General features: G+C 29.9%; 1 protein-coding gene and 1 long non-coding RNA gene across 9 annotated transcripts in view; one reads left to right on the forward strand and one right to left on the reverse strand.

The window, feature by feature from the left end:
• Positions 1-22,473, reverse strand: part of LOC107440321 (long-chain-fatty-acid--CoA ligase 6) — an 85,101-nt gene extending 62,628 nt beyond the window's left edge. The window contains exons 1-2 of one of the 8 annotated variants that reach the window (XM_087165313.1): positions 22,237-22,473; positions 4,183-4,350 (exon numbers count right to left, since the gene is read on the reverse strand). In XM_087165313.1, the coding sequence (XP_087021439.1) occupies positions 4,183-4,329 (147 nt within the window). In that variant the 5' untranslated portion in view covers positions 4,330-4,350; positions 22,237-22,473. Of the gene's footprint in view, positions 1-4,182; positions 4,351-8,930; positions 8,980-9,915; positions 10,318-22,236 lie in introns of those variants that run through there. The other 7 variants (XM_087165320.1, XM_087165316.1, XM_087165314.1 and 4 more) reach the window with 7 other exon arrangements.
• On the forward strand, positions 10,995-12,949 carry LOC147807450 (uncharacterized). The gene is made up of 3 exons (XR_015434494.1): positions 10,995-11,117; positions 11,412-11,545; positions 12,840-12,949. It is a non-coding gene; the product is annotated as an uncharacterized LOC147807450 (long non-coding RNA).
• Positions 22,474-22,847: the final 374 nt, after the last annotated feature.

The raw sequence follows: 22,847 nt of genomic DNA on the forward strand, positions 1-22,847 counted from the left end.
AGCTATTCGAATCATTCAAAAGGCGTAGTCAGAAGTCACACAGCGGCAGTTGATTTCTGCTTGGCGGAAGCTTTGTCCATCCTTCATTCAAGGTGACGGAGGTGATCAGGGAGACACCCCTGAAATTAAGGATGAAATTTTGACAACTGCTAGAGATCTGGAATTGGAGGTGAACGAGGATGACATAGAAGAGCTCATAATGGGACATATAGATTAACTGACGACAGAAGAACTCCAAGAAATTTTGAATGAAGAACACCAAGAAACACAGCGAAATGTATCTCCTTCTGAACAAAAGGAAGACGAAAGAGGATACCAATGCCGACATCAGCCGTTAAAGATCTTTTGAAAAAGTGGGAGGATGTCAGAGAAATGGTCTTAGAATGGCACCCAAACTAAGCTGATGTCAGTAGGGTTGGGGATTTTTACAACGACAATGCTATTAATTACTTCCGGAAAATCCTGAAAGAGAGAGAAAAGCAATCGACATTGGACATGTTCTTCAACGCCCCATAAGCAAAAAATGAAAAGGACTGATTAATATGCAAGACTATATGTATGTATTATTTTTTAAAAAACTTAATAAGAAATTATACATTCTTTTAAATTGAATTTTTAGGGTCTCCAGAACGAATTAATCGATTTCACATAGAAGTCTATGGTGAATCGATGATTGGTTAACGAACAAATCGGATAGCGAACATAGTCATGGAACGGATTATGTTCGTTAACCGATCACCCCCTGTATTCCGATTCAAAAAGTTGCATTGAAGCGCTGCATAACCGATCTCCTACACCTCACTCCATCTTCAATAAAATTTTAGACACTTACGACAATTTGTTACAGGATGGACATAAAGTAGCTTTTTGTTGGATCCCTGGTCAAGCAAAAATAACAGGAAACGAAGTTACTGACTCAATAGCAAAATTAACAAACAGTCTATGGAACAAATCATTGACTTATTCTGATGTAAAAAAATCAATTCAAAATATGCTCGATTCACAACGGCAAAACTGTTGGAAGAATGAAACAAATAACAAACTACACGCCATTAAATCTTACATACAGCCTCATAAACAGTTAAACATCAGTCGAAAACTTGAAGTGCTCTTAAACCGCCTGCGTATTGGTCACACACAAATAACTCATAAACACCTTTTTCTAAATGAACCAGAATGCACAAATTGTAAAGAACTTTTAACTGTTATACATATTTTGATTGAGTGTAGTAAATTTAAAAACTAGAGACTACGTCATTTTAGCACCTTCCATCTGACATTGTTTTCACTAATTGGAGATGATCCTCAGTCTAACATTTTCTCATACCTTAAGGACATTGGCATTTATACATCCATCTAGTTTTTAAACCAGACGCCCGGTGGCTGAGCGGTAGCGCTTCGCGCTGTTGTGCCACAGGTCCCTGGTCCAATCCTCGGGCCGGGCAAGGTTGACTCAGCCTTTCATCCCTTCAGTGGGTCGATAAATGAGTACCAAGCATGCTTGGGAACTAAACACTGGTGGTTCCGCGTTCAGCTGACCACCTGACCGGAACATCTGCTCCTGCACCCCAGAGCCCAAGGTCAAGAAAACTGAGATGGACACAGTAGACCTTGGCCCTCAAGGACTGCTGCGCCGCTGAGTTTAGTTTAGTTTAGTTTTTAAACCAAAACAGAATTGTGAACCTAGTTGTAAAATATCTACCTAGTTGGAGGCGAGATATAGCCAAGACTGGCTCTTGTACCAAAAACCCTAACAAACCTAGTTTTTTCATAGTAGCAATCATAAGCTTCTCCGTTCGAAACACTTTCCTGCTTTTTTGTGTTTGTTATAAATGCTAGATCCAATGGCAAGTGCAAGTATAGGAATGCGAATATGGGATTTACAGACTAACGAAAAAGATGCAGCGGCCTTTCTACAAAAATACAACATTTTTCCAGACAGTCGGGAATGTATAAATTGTCACCCAATGAAGCATTATTTTGAAAAACTGATTTTTTGGAAATGCACTGTTGCAATCAACATGTCGACATAAGAACTGGAAATTGGTTGGAATAGTTATACATTTAAGTTCTACCAGTATACTTAATTAAGCAAAGCCCTAAAAGAAAAGACAGTTATTTTGATTTCTTAAGAAAGTCATTGAATTTTTTTTTTCTTTCTACTATTTGCTTTTCATTTTGGCTAAAAAAGATGTAATAAATGGATAGGAAATGAACATTATAATTTAAAACTAGCAATTATTCAATATTTAAAATCTTTATTTAATATTTCTTTTTTAAAAAGATATTTCTTTTTCTTTTACATTTCTTCCACTAAAGTTGCAAAAATGAATTTCTTCCTGGGCAGTTTTTTCTACTCTGGAAGAAATTTGCCATTCCCGATTTCTATAGCATTTTCAATAAATTTGTATCATGCATTTACGTGCATTACATATTACTCTAAAAAAATTTCATGTACTATTATAAATTTAAATAAATTGTAAGGATTTATTTTTCATAATATTTCACTTATATACAAATTATAGACGAAAATTCCTTAAATATCTTAAAAAAAGTTTACAAAATTTTATTAAAAGTAAAAAAATCTGAAAAAAATCAAATTAATTAAATTTATAATTAAGTTTTAAAAAAATTAAATTTGCATGAACAATCAAGAAACTTTTTCTTTCTGGCATTTTTAATAAAATATTATTAGTTAACAATAAAAATTTATTGTTTAAACCAAGTTATGCTCCTTACTACAGAGGCTCCATTTTGATGGTGGATTTCACAGTTACCAGGCACAAGTAAATGAAACTAGTTTTTTTATTTTATTTTTCAAGTAACAGTTACTTTTAAAATAAAAATAAATAAAATAGTTGAGTTGTACTTGTGCTGGTAAAATGGAAGAGTCTCCAACAAATTTATTCTTTAACACTTCGCAACAATTAGACAAAAATTTTCTCTTTGTGATACTTCTTATAAATTAAACTTACTTTATTTAGAATAATGTTAATAGATATACACAATATTAAATAAGTGTTAATAACTTAATAGCCAACAGGTTGAAACAACAGCTAAAGTTATTTTATAAGGTCTCAATTTTAAAAAGGTTCAAAAATATATATTAAAGGCAGTCACTTCATAATAGAAATGTAATAAGAACCAAGTGAGGACTATAATTTTAACCAAATATACAGCTGATTGCCCAAAAAAGAAATTCTCAGGATGGAGTTTAGAGTAGATGGCAAGGAACTGTTTCCTAAGGCATTAATCTCAACTCATACATTGAAAAATAGCCTGTGGCAGAATCATGGCAACATTGTCGCAGAACTTTACAGAGTTCTTGCAGACAGATTTTTTCTTTTTGGAAGTAGAAAATGCTAGTTTGCTTTTCTGCATAAATTTAAACATAAAATTTCAATTGAGCATTTAAATAATCCCTCTTTGAAGAACTCAATTTATGCAGACATTGTAAATCCATTTTGATTGTATTTTCGGTAGTTATTGACATTGATTTTCACATTACTCTTAGATATCCTGATATATTTCAGGCGATATGCGAAATTTGAATCGTGCACTTGATCATACACTTTTCAAGGCAATGATTTCAATTTTTTTTTTTAGCAGTTATTGTTTTTGAATTCCATATATTTTTTAAAACCCAAAATTTTTTATACGATAATATTTATTACAACAATCAAATCTAGAAACGAAACATGCACTTGAGTAACTCCTTTCAGAAGTCTGATTCGCGTGATTTCGTCGCCGATCTGTTTTTCGGCAATTACTGCTACAGATTTCATGATATTTAAATTTTTTTTAGTGGGGTGATGATTTACAAAATGCGCTGAAGGAAATAATTAGTGCGCCCTTTGCCCAACAAAATGAGAGAATTTTGCCCATAAGATTAGATTCAAAAAAATTTTACACATTCAATTAACATAATAAAAAAATTACATTGGTTTTTGTTTTTACATGCAGTGTTTTGGTTACCATAAATTAGTAACATACATTTTTGTTATAATGAAAGTGTCTTGTAGAAAGATATTAGTGCTAGAGAATTTTGTCGCAAGAAGCCCGAAAAAATTCTGCCACAGGGAAATATAGATAGTGTAAACAATAATTTATCAAAGCTTTCAAAAACATAGAGTCTAATAATTTATACATATGCATGCATAATTTAGTTTTGGGCAAACTTACAGGTAACTCTTCTGATTGAGAATTGAGGTCAAAGTTTCTTTTTAATTTAGGAGGAGGCCTAGTAGCAATATACACAGCTGCTGTAGCAACAGCACCTGTAATGGCAGCAGCTACAGAGCCACAGATATACTGAAGAGAACTTTCCATTTTAGTCTTTGTTATCTCAATCTAAAAAGAAGAATAAAATAATTAGCATTTTTATAAATTCTATAAACTAGGGATGTACCTTAGCATAAGTAAATTCTTCTTAAAAATTCCATCATCAAGGGTCTATCTAGGTTTTTTTAAGTGGTACCTATTTTGGGGAAATTTATACATAACTTGTGAAAATTAAAAATTATATTAAAAATTCAACACAAAAGTAAGGTAAAATAAGAAAATATTTTCAAAAATTGCTACTACGAATAAAAAGCATTTATGACCGGTAAATTTCTATATATATGTATATATATTTCCCACATGTTCAAAAACAATTTTGGTATAATCTAGGGGTGATTATACCATATATTGCGCCGGCGGGCGCAATCTGAACAAAATGGGAAAAAAAATTCTATTTTCTTTTTGAAAAATGAAAAAAAGTCAAACATTTTAAATTTCGGCACTTAAGTTTTTGACGCATCCAATTTCAATCAATGTAGTTTTTCGATGCTTAACGCCACAGATTTAAGCATAATTTTGAAAATCCCAATATTTTCAATACATCATTATTACAATATGCGAATTTCGAATTTCAGTTATCTCACTTTAGACGCTCTTCGTGTGCGCCGATTTCATCGTAAATCCAATGACTTTTCGGTAGTTATTGCTACCAATTTTTACGTAGTTTCTGAAATCGCAATTTTTGAAACTTATGAAAAGGTGTTTTTGTGCAAACTTCACTCAAAATCTAAATGACTTTTGCTCTTTTTTTCGGCTATTATAGCTACGTATTTCCACATAGTTTTACAATTTTCAATATTATTGCACAATATTATTACAAATCGCAAGTAAAGAATCGCTCATTTAGATAAACATTTTTTGAGGTGGTTTATTTGTACCGATTTTATCCAAAACAAATTATTTTTTCAATTATTGCTACACATTTCTAAAAGGTTTTGAAAGTCCCGATATTTTATATACGCTATTGCGATACTTTTAATGTGCTTCATTTACACGAATTTTATTGTAAATATAAAGGTATTTTGATAATTCTTTTGGTACTTCTTACGACTTTCTCCCCGTGATTTAAAAAAATTCAGATATTTTTAATACTATAATTTGACCACACGTAAGTTTTAAATCACGCACTAAAATAATTACTTTTTACTTGCTCTATTTGTGGCAATTTTATCATAGCTAAATATAAGAGTTTTTTCGAATGTGTTTTTTTCCCCGTTATTGCTCTATTTTTACTTGTGATTTAGAATATCCTGATATTTTAACACACTATTACAACTAATGAAATTCGATTCTGTTTTAAAAAAAATTTCGGAACTAAAAAACTAATTACTTTTGTTAGCTAAATCGACACCTTCCTTAAGAGAATGATATATATGTCACGGCGAAAGACCGAAATCGGTGGTTGTTGACTTCACCGGTGAATGTCGACAAACACCAAATACATCGGTGAAAGATCGAATATTTCATTACATTCTTGTACATTCGAACCCTCACCGGTGTATGTCGACAATCACAGATATGCTTTGGTGAATGTCCGAAATATTTATTACATTTATTCGATATTTTAACCCAACACTGATGTTTTTTTAAGGTTAAGTGCCACTGCCCGGCATACATTTGCTCGGTATACCCTATACTGATGTTTTTTTAAGATTAAGTGCCACTGCCCGGTATACCCTACACTGATGTTTTTTAAGGTTAAGTGCTACTGCCCGGCATACATTTGCCCGGTATACCCTACACTGATGTTTTTTTAAGGTTAGGTGCCATTGCCCGGTATATATTTGCCCGATACTCCAAACACTGATGTTTCTTCTAATCTATCGTCAGTAAGTATTAAAATATAGAATAAATATAAATATATCAAATAAATATAATAATATTAACGAATAAATTAATATAAAATTGGATATAACAAATATTTCGGACATTCACCAAAGCGACTATGTGATTGTTGACATTAACCGGTGAGAGTCAGAAATAAGAGTATTTAGCAAATATTTCGGACATACACCAAGTGACTATGTGAATGTCGACATTCTCCAGATTTCGATGTTTCACCGTAACATATATATACCTATAAATAAACGAGATGTGAATATCTATATTAAACGCATCCCCTAATATAGATAAAATAATTCAAAACACGTGCATATTTCTTTAGTCCCATGAACACATGCAAGTTTTAGAACACACACCCAACTTATTCTTCTTGTTGTCACATGATTTAAAAAATCACATTTCTCACAACTCATATTCACACATTTTAAAAACATAGCGTTGTGAGTACTCTTTTCGCAATTTAAAAACCTCACATCTTGATTTGTATTCACGTTATTTGAAAACCAAGCATTGCGTTTTTTATGTACGCAATTTAAAAATCACACAAAGCAATTTGTATTCACGAAATTAAAAAATAACACATCGCTATTTGCATTCAAGCAATTTAAAAATCCGGAAAGGAAGAACACCATCTAGGACAAATTCCAAAACTGATTAAGTTATTTGCCCTAAGTTTAATACTACCCATAACACCAGCTTCTGTAAAAAGACTGTTTTCCAGAATGAGTTTGGCCGGTTCAAAATTACAGATCAGTATTTAAACAAAATCTTTCAATTTTAATTTAATGGCACGAAAAAGCTATCACATGATCAAGTGAATGAAACTATCACAATATTTAGAAATTTTGCAAATTACAGGATAGCCATTAAGACATTTTTTAAACCATTTTCTACTTACTTGGACCATTTTATATCATTTATGATTATATGCTGGGAAATGATTTGTATATCATTAAATTTTTAATGTAAAAAAAAGTAATCAAAATAAATTTCGTTACGTAAATTTTATTAATTGTTAATATATGTGTGTATTAATTGTAAACAACAAGTGTCATGTTAAAAAAATATTAGTCATAAATATTGTAAACAAGTATCTTAATAGTTTGTTAAGGAAAATAGTTCCTTCAAAATTAATGCTTTCTTTCTTTTTCTTCCCTCTATCAGCCCCTGCCTCTTATAATTAATTTAAAATAAATGTTATAAAGTTAAAGACTATTCCCTACTAAATGCTAAATATTATTTTCTGCTGAAGGGGTTTTGTTTTAATTTTAATCATTTTTAACCCTATAAACTTTCGTTAAATCAAGGTATTAAACTTGCATTTATTTTCATAACTAGAAATTTTTATTTATCTTTAAATTTAATTCTATGAACCAATTTTTTATGTTACAATTTATGTTTAAATGGACTTTTGTATTATGTAATCTGATTAAAAAAAACATGAATTTTCCCATAGTTTTTTAAATAATTTAAGTTATCTAAAAAAAATTTGGATAAATTTATTCTGATTTTCAAATTCCGTTTTTTTTTAGTAATGAGTTTTGAAGTTTCCAATTTTAAACATTTCATTTAAAAGTAAAATTTTAAACATTTCATGCAAAGATATTACAAGGTTAACTGACAAAAATAATTTAGTGCCTACAACAATGATGTTTATATAACAATTACTACCAACAATTGCCGTCTAAATACTTTGGCATGCAGCCCTTCACTGGTCAATCTCCTGCTCATGTGGCCCTTCACTCAAAAAGGTTGTGCACCCCTAGTATAATCCATAAAAATTTTTGCGTATAGCTAAATTTCAACTTTAATAAAAACATACATTTAACAGTACCAGCACTAAAAGTTATCTTCATTATTAGAACATTTTCGACTGGGTCAAACATGAAAAAGTATCTCAGAGAAAAAAATGTTTCATAAATAAAATAAAGGTCTATAAGAATACATTTAAAATGATGTTTAAAGTAATAGTTCGAATTTTGCCTTCCTGCAAACTTTACTGAAGGACAGCCTTGTCATTTCATTTTTAAAAAAAAACCTTGCTTTAATATGGCGTAATCGATGGATACGATTACACACCGCACTAACTGACCAAACACATACTACTTATTCATAGAAGAGCTCATTTTATTCAAAAAAGCTCCTTTTTCCCATAGATTACAATAAGAGCGGCGTTTGCATGGTCCTAGCATTTTTTCTTCCACTTTAATTAAGGAACGGAGTTGTTGATACTCCTTTTCTCCCATTGCGTTTTGGGATCCCGGCATGCTTTCAGCCATGAATGGGGAGGAAAAGTGCTTTTCTTACAAACCTGTGGAAAGCAAATTTTTCTACTATGTAATAATAGCAATATACGGGAAAAGTTCCATTGGAAATCAAAATGCATAATTAACCCAGGGTTTATCATTTTTACAACAACAAAATTTTAAGAAGCGGGAGAGAATCTTAGAACTTGCTTTTTTAAAAAAAAGTATTTTGTGAAACCAACATTTTTCCTTAAGTTGAATTTGTGAAGGTACCGCTAAACGGTAGTGAATTTGCCCTGGACAGACCCTGATCATAAATCCTGTGTTGTTTTTAAATCTCTTTTACAGCAGTTAATGCTATAGATTTAAAAATCATAGTTTTAAAAATCCTAATATTTTCATTGTGATATTATTCTGATACAAAAATTTAGAAATAGTGAAAATTCGAAAGTTATGTGTTTCAGAAAAGCGAAATGTAGAGAAATTTCCATAATGCCTGACCTTTAATGCACTTTTTAAAACTCAGTTGTATAGGTTCTTCTGAGAGGTACCTATTTTGTGAAAATTTTGACATTTGTGAAAATTAAAAATTATATTAATAAATCAACACAAAAATATGGTAAAAATAAGGATTTATAGTTTCTTACGAGATACAAAAATAAAATTTTAAGAAAAAGTATTTTGTGAAACTACAGTTTTTTCGAAAATTGAATTTGTGAAGGTACCGCTAAACTGTAGTACATTTGGCCTGGACAGACCCCTGAAGCTGCACAAATTACCATAATATCAATTACCAAAATCAATTAAAAACTATTGACGTGAATTGAAAAATGTCTAACACTTAATTCAATTTTGTGGTAATCCTAAAAATAAAAGCTACTGAGGTAGATAAGGATTAAATATTCATTTAAGGAAAACAAATTGGAGTAAAATAACCTTCAAACAAACTTTTTAATGTTTAAAATCATACCATATCTTTGAAAAATTATTTTTTGTTAAACCTAAGACAAATACAAGCTTTGTAAGAATGTACATTTATAATATAAGGTATTAATCGCATCATAATTACGGTTAAAATTAAAAAACTTTGAACACATTACATTTGTTATGACTACTTTGATTATTCTGTACAATCAATATTGCTCAATTTCTTGGACCTTTATAAATTTCAGGAAAAAATGTTTATTTCCTGTTTGTTGCAATTCCAGGAAATATCCTACTAATCAGTCATATGTAAATATAATCATGATAAATATGATATTCATATATCAGGTGGCAAGCAATAAAATACAAACAAATAACGATTTAATCCAAGAAATAATTTAATAAGCACACTTCAAACGGTCTATCAACAATAAAAACAATGAAAAAGAATTTAAACACCCATATCCTTGCATATTTTTAAATAATTTCGCATAACAGTAAAAAAGATTAAATAAAAATTATTTATATAGCTATTTTCGGCAAGACAACTTCGAATATATACTTAAATTAAATTGATTTATTCAAGCAAGAAAAACTTCAAAAGGATTTCCATCCATTTACAATAAAGCTAATATCTAAACTTTTGCAAAGTAAAACTTTAAGAGACAGAAAGGACACAGAATATTGATTCTTAAGTATACAGAAAAACAAACCACACTTAGATAAAACCTTAAAACCAATAAAGACAGCTACATTAATAACGAGAGCATATTTAGCCGGTTACTTGACACAAAGGCTAAACTTGACAGGAGAGCAGAAAGCGTTGCGGTGAATTTTGTTTTGATATTACAATTCATTTTCGATTACGATTAATAGTTGCTTTGGTAATTTAGATACAGCCGAAAAGGTGCCGAGCGGTATAGCCCACCCAACGCTGTTGTTGTTAATTTACGTCGTCACTAGAGCTGCACAATGGGCTATTGGCGACGGTCTGGGAAACATCCCGGAGGATGATCCAAAAACATGCCATCACAATTTTGATCCTCTGCGGAGGGGATGGCACCCCCGCTTCGGTAGCCCGACGACCTGCGCGCGAACTCGAGCACTTTACGGTAGCACAGTTTAACGAGGACCAATACCGCACACCCTCGGTCTCTACGCAGACTGATCCAAGTGGTCACCCACCCGCACACTGACCGCAGCCAGTGATGCTTGACTTCGGTGATCTGCTGGGAACCACGTCTTAACGATCAGTCTGCTGCGGGACTGCCCACCCAACGCAGTGTAAAGCGAGGAGGTAGCGTGTTTGAATCCTGACTGTCACCCTGGATTTAAATTATACGACCTGGCGACCGGATTCTCATTTCTCTGAGGGATACTCTCAGAGAAATGAGAAACACGTGGTAGATTTTATTCATCTCGTTATTTTTAAATCTCTTTAACAGCAGTTTATGCTATAGACTTCTAGATAAACATCTCGAAGTGCATCCCTTACGAAAATTTAAGGTATATTTAAGGTTGATTTGAGGTATTTTTGAGGTATTAAGGTTGATTTGAGGTATATTTAAGGTTACACAGAAAACAGCAATAAAAATTATACCTCGTAAAGGTTGTAATTGGGTATACTATAGCTTACGTCACAGGTCGTGTTATTCCTACTAAATTTAACTAGTAAACAGCATTTTCTGCGAACCTGATTTCTAGCAACAAGTGAACATTAAACGAAATGTGTTGTTATAAGTCGCTACTCGTCAGGTTGGAAATGTATTAGTCTAGTTTCTTTTGGAATAATTTATTTTGTTCTTTTATCTAAGTTTATGAATTTAGTAAACATATTTAAAACTCAGCTTATTAATTAAACTAAAAGCAATTTTGAAATTCTACTATAGCTGTATGCTTATCGTTTGCTCGGATATCTGTTGCAAAGTTTATATTGTTGTTTATGAGTCAAAATATGTATAATAACACTGCATTTTAAATCTGATTTTTTTTTTAAAATCTGATTAACGTGCAATTTCTTTTTCTTACATATATGAATATATATATATATATTTACAGAGTTTATCCACTGTTCCCTGATATTGCTGAGATGACCTAGGCTGTAAATAGCACATGTGCAGCAGCGATGAAGAGCAAGTTACTACTCAGCCTTCCCCTAGGAAATAGTTCTGAATTCATACCATAAAGAAAAAGTAATCTCTCCTAATAAACTACAGCATTTATTCAATTGTTGATAACAATAGTTTGTTAGATATTTGATAACTGAAAACTAGTAACTGTACTAGCTCACTTTTTTATGTTTGATCACACTGCTATTTTCACTACGCGTTATTTTTTCTCAATTTACCCTCGTTAATTATTTACAAAGCAGATTGTTATTACTTATTAAAATATTGAATAGAATTAAATTTAACCCGATTTCAAGTTTATATGACAATTTGTTTCAAGGTTATGAGCATTTTTATCCAGCTGTTTATAGTTCACTACTTCAAAAATTAGCGACTTTCGGAAATCTTAAATGTTTTAGAAATAAGCCAGTGTAGTTTCTTATGCAATTTTAATAATGCTGAATTGAATAAAATCAATTGCAAATAAAGACATTTATTGTTAAAAGTAATATGCAATTTTTTGAATTTCATCCTAAGGGATGTGTTTTTATATTTAAACAAATGTTTGTAACAACTAGCTATTAGTTTTATTCTGCTTGGTATTATAAATTATATAGGAGATATTGTACTCAACTTATTTTAAAAGTATTATTTCAAGTCATTCTCTCTTAGACATTTTCCTCACATAAAATTACTCACAACTTTAAAATGAATGCTCCTTATCAACTTGTAATTTGTTCTATTCGATTGAGTGTAAAAAAAGAATAAAAATTGGTACATAACTTTAAAATTTAATTTATTAGACGATTGTTGATTCTTGATTACATTTATTAAAAAATATTAAAATAACTATTTTTTAAGAAACTCTTATATGTGATTGACAATAACGGAAGTACTTTTCAGAATCATCGTCTAAAATTTATAAAAAAGCTATTAGTTTCATAAAGTCTGACAAAAAGTTTTAAAATATATATAGACTAGGTTTATTGAGTTTAAAGATTTGTAAGAAAAGAAAGAAAGAAAATATAATTATCAAACTTACAAGTACCATAATGATACCAAATGTATAGAAAAATACAAAGTGTTAAAATTGCATATTAAGATTGGAATTATATCTTTGAATTTCTGTAAATGTTGTTAATGGTAGTACTGACTTCAGTGTACTTTATTTTGTGGCTGTGGTATCTGTCATGCTTTTTAGCTATGAGGATTGAATAGAAATGGCAGAAGAGTACTACTATTTTTCTAAAAAAGAAAATTAACTTCATCCAGTTAATTTAAATCATAAAAAAAAAAAATTTCTAATATTTTAATAGTTTAAAACCTGCCACTATTAAAAATATGACTTACTTACTAATTCATTTTTTTTTTCTTTTAGGTTCCAATAATTACAAGTTTCAACTGGTAGACGGAAACAGTATTTAAAATAATTTTGTTGATTTGCAAAAAAATTAAATTTTAGTTTTAAATAAAAGTATTTGAATATCAGCTGACTAATTATTTAAATTTGTAGTTTTATAGCATAAGAAATTCAAGCACATTAGACAACTATTTTCTAAAAATATGAGTTCCCATAAATAGTTTTTACTAATTGTAGAATTTGGATAAGTGTTATTTTAAGATGTTTTAATTCAATCCATTAAAATTACAGAAGAATTATGCAGTTAAAACCTTCTTTTATAACTTAACAAAAGAAGCAATTACTGTCGAAGGTTTAATATTAAAAGCTTCAGATTGATAAATGAAGATCTCTACTAGTGAAAAAATGTAATGACATACATTATTCTTCATATAATATAGATAATATCTTTATATATATATATATTATATTTTTTATATAGTGAGGTTAAAAATTAATCAACTAGGTGAACACCTCACATTCGTAAGTACTGAAAAAACAGCTTTAGGTTGAGCTAAATAAGCCTGAAGTGTAAAATGTCGCATCTTTGGTTGATAAATGAATACTTCTAAAAATACAAAGATATATACTTCAGGTTACGAAATAATAACTAAAGGTAGAACATGGAACACATGACGTTAATAAAAAAATAACCTTTCCAAGTGTTGAAAATACACTTCAGGTTGATTTATAACAACCAGAAGTGTAAAACGACGCTCTACAGGTTGATAAATATATAACTCTACAAACATAAAATTATATACCTGAGGTTGAAAAATAATTACCTGAGGTAGAACAAAATACACCTGAGGTTGATTTATAATAACCTGAAGTGTAAAATGACACACCTTAGGTTGTTGAAAAAATACTTCCACAAGTGTAAAAAAATATACTTCAGGCTGATAAGTAATAACCTAAGGTTGAAAATAAAACACTTTAAAGTAGTAAACATATATGGCAGTACTTTTACTTTCGTTACTTGTACCGCCGGTACAAGTAAAAAGTACGTACTTTTACTTGTACTTCGTTACTTTTTAAATTTAGTACTTTTACTTGTGCTTTCGTTACTTTTTTAGGGAAAAAGTACAAGTATTTGTAACGGAAATGTCGAATGAAATCGTTACTTTTTTCTAAAACTTGGTAAGCTTTCTAAAAAAAAAATTTAAAAAAAAATTTAAATTAAAAAAAATGCTTATGTTTCTTTAATTTATAAAATTAATGTGCAATATATATGCATTCACAGCTAACTTCGTGTTTAAATACCTTGACCTTTCAAAATTGTCATTCCTGAAAGAAAAAAGACTGCTCTTTTGATCTTTTTTTGACTGCATCTATCATTGTGAGTGGAGTATTCTCCAGAATTGTAACAGAAAAAAACCCAGGGATTTTAAATTTTCTAAAGCTGAAAACATCATGCCAATCACCAGCGACAGAAGAATTTATGGCATACATGAGCTCAAATTTCGAAACGGAAAGCATATCAATTTTGAATCGATATCAAATCGTAAAAAAATGATATGTGAAATATAATACTGCAGTACCTTCTAGTGCTCCCGTGGAGCGCTTATTCAGCGTGGCTAAGCACGTTCTGAGAAATTCTCGCAGCAGACTCAGTGACACCACTTTCGAAATGCAATTATTTTGCAAAATGAATAAAAATATTAATTAGCAAGTTATTTTCATTCATTTTCGAGTTTTACGCATTTATTTAATAAATTTTAAATAAAAAATTTTGGATTTTGTTATTTCGTTTTTCAATTTTCTTTTTGAACTCACTAATAATACATTTTTGTCTTAATACATTTTTTACTAAATATATTTTTACCTAGTGCATTTTTTACTAAAATTATGTTTATGCCCGACCTTGTCAAACAACGCCCAGTCAAATTCAGAAACTTCAAAACTTCCAAACTATTTATGCTATTGAAAACTATTATAATTACTATTTTAACTCTTAAAAACTCGAAGGCATTAACCGTTAGGCAGAAATGTTCGGAAAATTATTTTCTCGCAACGACTTCAGCATTAACCATTGTTACAAATAAAACTGTAGACTGTTCTGCTTCAACTTATACTGCACATTCAATTGTTTTTTACTAGTTCAAAGATCACAAAGCTATCTGAAACCCTGTGTTTGCTTTGTTTATGTTGGTGCTTTTAAAACGCGTTTCTATAGAGTAAAATAATTTTAAATCAATAGTAATTTAAATAAATAAAAACAATAAACTAAAAATTAAAATCATTAGATAAAATTTCTTTTTCGTGCAAATCTATAAAAAGTTTGATGTTAAAATTATATTTGATTCTAAAATTATATTTGATTTTAAAATTATATTATACGATTATATTATAAAATTATATTATAATATTCTTCCGAATTTAAAAATAAACTAATGCCCATAACTTTCAAAATTAAAAATAATTAAATAAATTAGAACAATTTTGCAAAAACATTAAAGAACATAAGAATATTATTCAATAAAATTTTAGGTTACTTTGAATTTTCGATTTCCTCAAAATGTACTTTCAAATCGTTACTTTTTTTGTTTAGTACTTGTACTTTTACTTGTACTTTTTACTCGTTACTTTTTAAAATAAGAACTTTTTACTCGTTACTTTTTTTAAAAATACTTGTACTTTTACTCGTTACTTTTTAAAAGTAACGTTGCCATATATGGTAGTAAATATCTACTTCTCCGCAGATGTAAAATTAAACATCTCAGGTTGAAACATTTATAGGTATATTTGAGGTTGATTTTGAGGTATTCATTTGCACCCTTTTCAACCTTAACGACGTATTTAAATAACAACCTCCTTTGTACCTTTCAAATATACCTCGATTTTTTCATAAGGGATGTTTCAGAATTCAGAAAATGGACATATACCTTATTTTTTTTAAAAAAAGGGACGTAACATTTGATTCGTTTCTCTTTCATAATAGTATTGTTATTTTTTTCGGTAAGAGAAATAATAATAATCTAATCGCAATAGCAACGCCTGAATATCCAGATAGCGAAATAAGGTTTATTTCCACTCAACAAAAACCTTTTAATGTAAACCTAAAAAATTTTTTATGCGGTTTACAGTAAACCATCTAAACTTAAAACGAGATCTGTGACAATCTGCTCTATTATACATTACCCTAGTGGAAAACCTTGGACAACAACTCTTTTCTCTACGTCCTGTATGCTCAGATAAAATCCACCTTGTCATGAAATTTTAATTGACAATGCAATTTGATCCTGTCGCTAGTGTGACGTCACTTTTCCTTGATTCTGCTATTATTTGTTTCAGATTATACTCTTTATAGCTTTCAGTTCCGTGGAAAAATTCTTTCTTTTCTATCCCATTTATGTGTCCATTTTCATAAACACGCATTTTTAGCTGTGTCCATTTTTTTAAACACGCATTTTTAGCTGTGTCCAGTATAAAATGTTCATCGAGATGAAATATTTTCCTTACTTTTTAAATCCAATTGGTGATTACGCGAAAACCTTAAAAGAAGGTTTTAGCAAAGTATAGTTTTGCAGGGCATTAAGAGAACAACAAGAAACTAAGGTATTTTGTTCGTTTAGTTGCTTTTCCTTGAGTGAAGTGTTTTGCATACGATTTTTTTCAAATTTATTATTATTTTTTAGCAAAAAGTTTATATTTGAATAATTTCGTTCCCTCGGAAAAAGCTTTTCGCTTTGTATTTTTGTTTACCTTATGATGTAACTACAATAAAAAGGTTTATAATTCGCTTTTTTTTACCTAAGTGACAATATTTTTTAAAAATGCTTTAAAAATAATTTTTAATTCTTTTAGGATGAAAGGTTTGAAACTTCAATATTTTTGCTCTATTGAAAAAAGGTTTTTAATGAAAACATTTTCGTGACAATAAAAAGAAAATTCCGACACAAGGTTGCCGTTAATATTTTTCTCGTTCAGATTATCAAAAATATATTTTAAAATTCCCTGCAATGTTTCAATCATCAGATTTGGTATGATCTAGACTACAGGTATTTGCAGCCAATAGTGGAGCAATAAAACGGAATCATCGGAAACACTACAGACTTTTTAGACTCACTAAAATACCTTGTTTCCACTAGCAGGTAGCAGGTTAAGAAAGCTTAAACTGGTTTAAAAAAGCTTAAGTATATATCTTAAGAAAGTTTAAATCTGATAATGGAAACAAGGTTAAAAAGAAATAAAAACAAAGCTTTTGACAACCATCACGAGATCGGAAGATCAGACCATTGTATCAGAGTACTGACGTTGAAACAGATGGATAAACTAAATGCTTTGCCTCAGTAATCTGTTTAATAAAGAAATTCCTATCTCAGGGGAGAATTACAAATTTTTATCATAATTAAAAAAATCTTTAAAAGGAAAAAAAAAAAAATGGAAGATCGATGCAAGACGGTTAATGAATATTATTTTAGTGTTCTATGGCAGTTGCGTGAAGCAATTTAACGAAAGTTATTTGAAATATTGCAAGAAAAATGAAAATTCAATGAGTTTGCGTTATAGTAACGTTCTTTCTCACACTACAGTTTGAATTCGTCTGTTTTTGGTAAAATATTGAACAAATAAGATCCCACAAGCACCGGATTCTCCAGATATTGCAACGTTTCGTTTTTTCTTGTTCTTACTGTTGTAATTTTCTCTTATGGTCATCGTTTTGAGTTCATTCATTCGATAAAAGAAAATCTGCCAACAACTCTGAAGGGAATTCACATCGTGACATGTTTTGGGTGATTGTGGAGAAACGAGAAAAACGTTAACAAAAGTGCATTGAAATTGGAGGGGAGTATTTTGATGAGACTATAATAAACTAATAGTTTTTTTTATGCTACCAGTTGCGATTATAGCGTAATCGGTATCGTATATTATACTTATCTGTAAAAATATCTCCAGGTATTAAAAGAGAAAGGGAGAGTAACACAAACTCTTAACTTTTATTATAACTAAATACCGAAATCCTCAAAGTTGGTGATTGGAGGGAAGTTCGCTCCTAAGTGAGATAAAAAATCAAATATCATTATTTAGTTCAGAAGTTATTCGGATGTTTTTTCGCACATTCTGTATGCTGAAGTAAAAATACTTTTTCAGTGATTTTATACTTTTACCATAAATTACTTTCATTATGATTTTTACAAATCTTTCTCAAGACTCATTTTACAAAAGAAAATCCATTTTTCTTCCACTTAAAATTTATTGGTTTTATTTTAATGTGTGTTGATTTGATCGTTTTTAAATAAGGAAAAACTTTAAAAATTAAGTATCTATATTATACTCAATAAGCATAACATATGATAAAGCTTTAAAATATTGTATCTGGGTGCTTAATTAAGAGCCCTTGAAGCTCGGGGATCACCGTTGAGGTTTATATCACATTCTAATGTACACCAGAGTGAGGGGTTAACTTCTCGGATGAAGAGAAATTAAAAAGCTTACAACACAACATAAAATGATATAACGAAATAAAATAAAAAAATTCAAACAATAGCCCAAACAGTAAACAGAGCATTTGTCTTGTCAAAATTGTATTGGTGTATCCAAGTTGGTTTCCATTTGCACTTAAATGCCTACAAACAATTTAAAAATCAGCTTCGTCCTTCATAAAATATTTACAGAAAAACAGGAAGGTGAGAGAAAAATTTTTGTTGACATATATTTTTACTTTTTACATGTCTGCCCCTTGAAAATTAAATATATATCGTGACTCGTTCTAAAGTACAGTATTAATATGCGTCCTAGTTAATTAAGAGTCGCGATTTAGAGTCTAATTCAAAGCTTTTTATGACCACAGGTGCTGTAAGCAGCACTCTGATAAAAAAAAAATTTACTCCAAAATGTATTAGATTCTATGAATTATTAAATTTTACAATAATATTAAAACTTAATCAAGTGGCAGGTTTTGATAAATTCATTTAAAATCTGTGCTTCTGTTTAACAAATCTACTGCATCACGAGTGAAACATCAAATCATATGCTGTGAAATTGATATGCCTTATGACAAACAAACATTTCTAATTATAAGTTTAAATATTCTTTTTTTTTTTAATATTACTATATTGGATTAAATGTTATTAGTTCCATATCCATCTTTTTAGCAATGAACGGAATTTGATACATAATCAAAATAATGTATTTTGTTTAAAGAGGGGCGGGCACACAAAAGTGCATCCATCTCACAAGTAGATACAATACTACTCACACACATGAAATTTTCGCTAAATAATGTATATAAATAATGTAATGTAATAAATAATGTATACTTCAAAGAAAGTAAACTCATAAATGCGTTAAAATATTTAAAAAACAATTGTCAAATTAAGCTTAAAATAATTTTTTTCCTAAATTTTAATAATTATATAAAAACGATAATTTTCAATCGGTAGTATTTAATGCATATTGCTGATTTTTTTTCTCATTATTATTACGGCGATTATCGACCAGTTAAATTATCCTTTACTTTTGAAATATTATTGTGACAAAAAGCTTTGTCAATAAAGGATATCCGAAAACTGTTCTCTGAACCCCTTTTTTGAGGAAAAGGAGGAGATTTGAGGGACAGAATTGAATTTTTTCTAGACAAGTGAGACATATTTTCTAATATATTTTTTCACGCTGAATTGAATAAAATCAAATCCGAGGTAACCGAACTAAAAGTTTAAAATTTACAAGAGCTTTATCTGCAAAAAGTGCAATTTCGCACTTGAACCTATTTGCATATCTTATATCGGTATCTAAACAAAGGACATATTATTATTTTACGCTGAATCGAATGAGACTACAGAACAAATAGTTCAAAAGAGTTTTTATGTATAGAAGAACTTATTTTTTCATTTATATCCAGAAACTATCTGAGATATATTTTCTGATGTAATTTTTCATGCTGAATGGAATATCCGGATTGTTAGTTTAGGATTCTACGTACAATTTTGTACTTGCATTTAGTTACGCATTTTAAATAGCTAGACAGACTACTGAGGTATTGTTCCCTAATATTTTTTTCTCATTTTGAGACCAGACACGATTCAAAAGAACTAATATCGCAAAAGCTGAAGTGATTTTTTTTATTACGTAAAAGGTATTATTTTAAAATTGCACTTATTATGATAAAAATCTTTATGACTTCAAAACTGTTTATCTTATTAATTTGAATTTTATTTAATTTAATTAAGTATGAAAGCTTAAAGATGTAATTCGAAAAGGAAAAGAACTGGGAAAAAAAAACTTACCTTTAACTTTAAAATATTTTCCATGTTATAAAAACGCAAGAATCGACAAAAAAAAAAAATCAATTTCAAGAGAAACACAACGATATGCTGTGTCGAGAAAACACATCGACGATAGAGAGAGCGAATGAAAGATATAATGTTACATTAGGTTGTGGTGTTATCGAAATGATATCCAGCTTATTTGACGCATTTTTAGAGATATTCATAGATTATTAAAATGAGCATAGTTCAATTACTACAAAATAATTTTATTTCTTTTATGACTCGTTTTATTAATCAAACCTTGTCTGCAACTCGAAAAAAAGAAATATAAGAATCAATCAAGTAATGCATTATTGCAAGTAACATATTATTTTTTTCTGACCGTTACAAGCTGAATTTACAATCATGTTATTGGCAAAGAGAATTTATAGTCAATCAAATTTTCATCTCGGTCGTAAGTGTTTAAATTTTAACTGGATTTATTTTTTTTATCCTTTTCTGATCGGTACAAGCTGCAGAAGTCATGTTATTGACAATCAAAATTTCGATTATTTTCGGAAGGCGTTGTAGTACGAAAGAGAGATTCCATAAATGCCTTACAAAAGTTGTTAACGGTATTTACAAGAAGAAGAAAAAACAGACAATCAATGGTAAGTTTAAATTTTATTCTTGAGCATTATACTGTAAAAAATAATTGTAAATTCTACGGAAAGGAAAAAAGAAAAAAAACGTATTTTTCACGGAACTGTTTGTAGAAAAATACAGATATTTTCTGTTTTTAATCGTTATCGGTGAACAAAACTATTTTTCTGTTTTTCATCCTAATCATAAAGACATTTCGAATTTTAGTTTTATTCATGAAGTTATATCGCTTACAATACGATAATTCTACCTTTTTTCAAATAATTTTCTTTATAGGCTCTTGTTTTTCATATTTTTTGTTTTGGACATCACATAACGATTTGACTTTACTGTCAAACTCTACCTGATTATTATATTTCTTTAGATTTAATTTTTTAGTATGCTATATTGCAAAACATACTATATAGTTGAGCTATTATAGTTTTAAACGTTTTTACACCTAAACATAATTTCAATACAGTAATACTCTTACGATAAAAACGGTTCAAGATTTTTTTTCCTACTGAGCCACTAGAGCTGTGGTCTCAATGGAAAGTTCAAATCTCATGGTTGACGGTCGTACAAATGCTGCTCTCGGCTCGCTCCGACCACCCTGCTGCTATGTATTATTTTACAGAGTTTGCTTGTTAAAACAATACTTATCTGTTTAAAAAACAGCATTTTTCTGTGAAATAAATGGTTTTATACTAGCACACCAGCTGACAGTTTTATCCCGGAAATTAAACGGTTTTATTTACAGTGAACGTAGATAAAAAAAATAAATAAAAGTGTTTTGAATAGGAATAAAATTATTTTTTATTTATTCCTAAAGATACACATTTAAAAAACATCCGTTAGGGGTGGAACAAAACCAGTCTAAACATTTGTCGTTGGGAGACAAAGAAATGGGATAATTTCTTTCCTTCGTATCATTTTGATACTAAAACTAAGCGGTGTCATCTAGAAAGTACGGACGTGTAATAGTACCTAAACTTAAATACTGAATAATACGTAAAGAAAAGAAAAAATAACTTGTTCCCAGATTTTCATGATTTCCGTTGATTAATAAATGATATTCACAATAGATTATAGATACATCCTTTGTAAAGAACTTTAAACACGAACGTTTCTGATTCTGATAAATTTAAATTCTTATATGAGTGGTGTGTCACAAATCATCGGGAGACAATGAACTGAAAGTGGGAATTCTGCCAGGTCAAGTGATTTTAACGGTATACACTATTGAATTTGAGATTATGAATGCATATTCGGTAAAAAACTTTAAACAAGATTCATTCTGATACATTTAAATAAGTGGTGTGTTCGAATATGGGAGAAAGAAGTGTAGTTAAATGTGGGAACACTGCCAGGATCGAATCGAACGTTTCTTTTTGACGAACCGCTGTTCCGAAATCCAATGAACAAGATTTATTTTTGTAATGCAGAAACTAAAATCATTTCAGAAGAAAAGAAGATACACATTTTTAATTTCTTAAATGACACATACGAATTCGGGAGAGAAAAATCAATGAAAAGGGACTTACCTAAAATAAGACTAATGAAGCGAAGAAGAGAGTGAAATCATAAAAGGACAACTCATTGTATCTCGGTTTGTCAAAGCATTGCTGATAAGTATTGTCCGTACTGGTATGATTCACTTTAAGTACCGGTAAAAACGTAGGCCGGGTCAGCGATAGAATAGGCCTAACACAGGATGATGTGGATCGTCTGACACCAGGGGTGGCCTGACCGTTCTTCCCGGCATTCCCCACCTTTCGAAATCAATGTTGAGCGCAAGACGTGCGAAACGGGATCGATCGGGAGAAAGAATGGGGATACATGGGTGAAAAAGCATAGAGGATAAATGAAATTTTTTTCATTTCTTGTTTATCAATGTCTGAGTAAAATAAAGATTATTGAATTCATTGCAAAAAGTACTATTCTTTTTGCGTGATATATGCCACCATTTTGTTAACCCTAATAACTTTTTGATAAAATTCTTAAGACCAATGATTTCTGTCGTTATAAAGTTTCAAAGATCGTTACTCAAAATTCATAGCATTCAAAACTGTGTCCCTTCAATCACTTTTTTTAAAATAATTATTTTAAGAATCAAGTTCTGCCAAAGTATCATAAGGGTTCGAAAAATATTCGC

The sequence above is a fragment of the Parasteatoda tepidariorum genome, chromosome 6, assembly GCF_982258835.1.
Source record: "Parasteatoda tepidariorum strain Cologne lab strain chromosome 6, Ptep-v5.0, whole genome shotgun sequence".
Classification (NCBI taxonomy): Eukaryota; Metazoa; Arthropoda; class Arachnida; order Araneae; family Theridiidae; genus Parasteatoda; species Parasteatoda tepidariorum.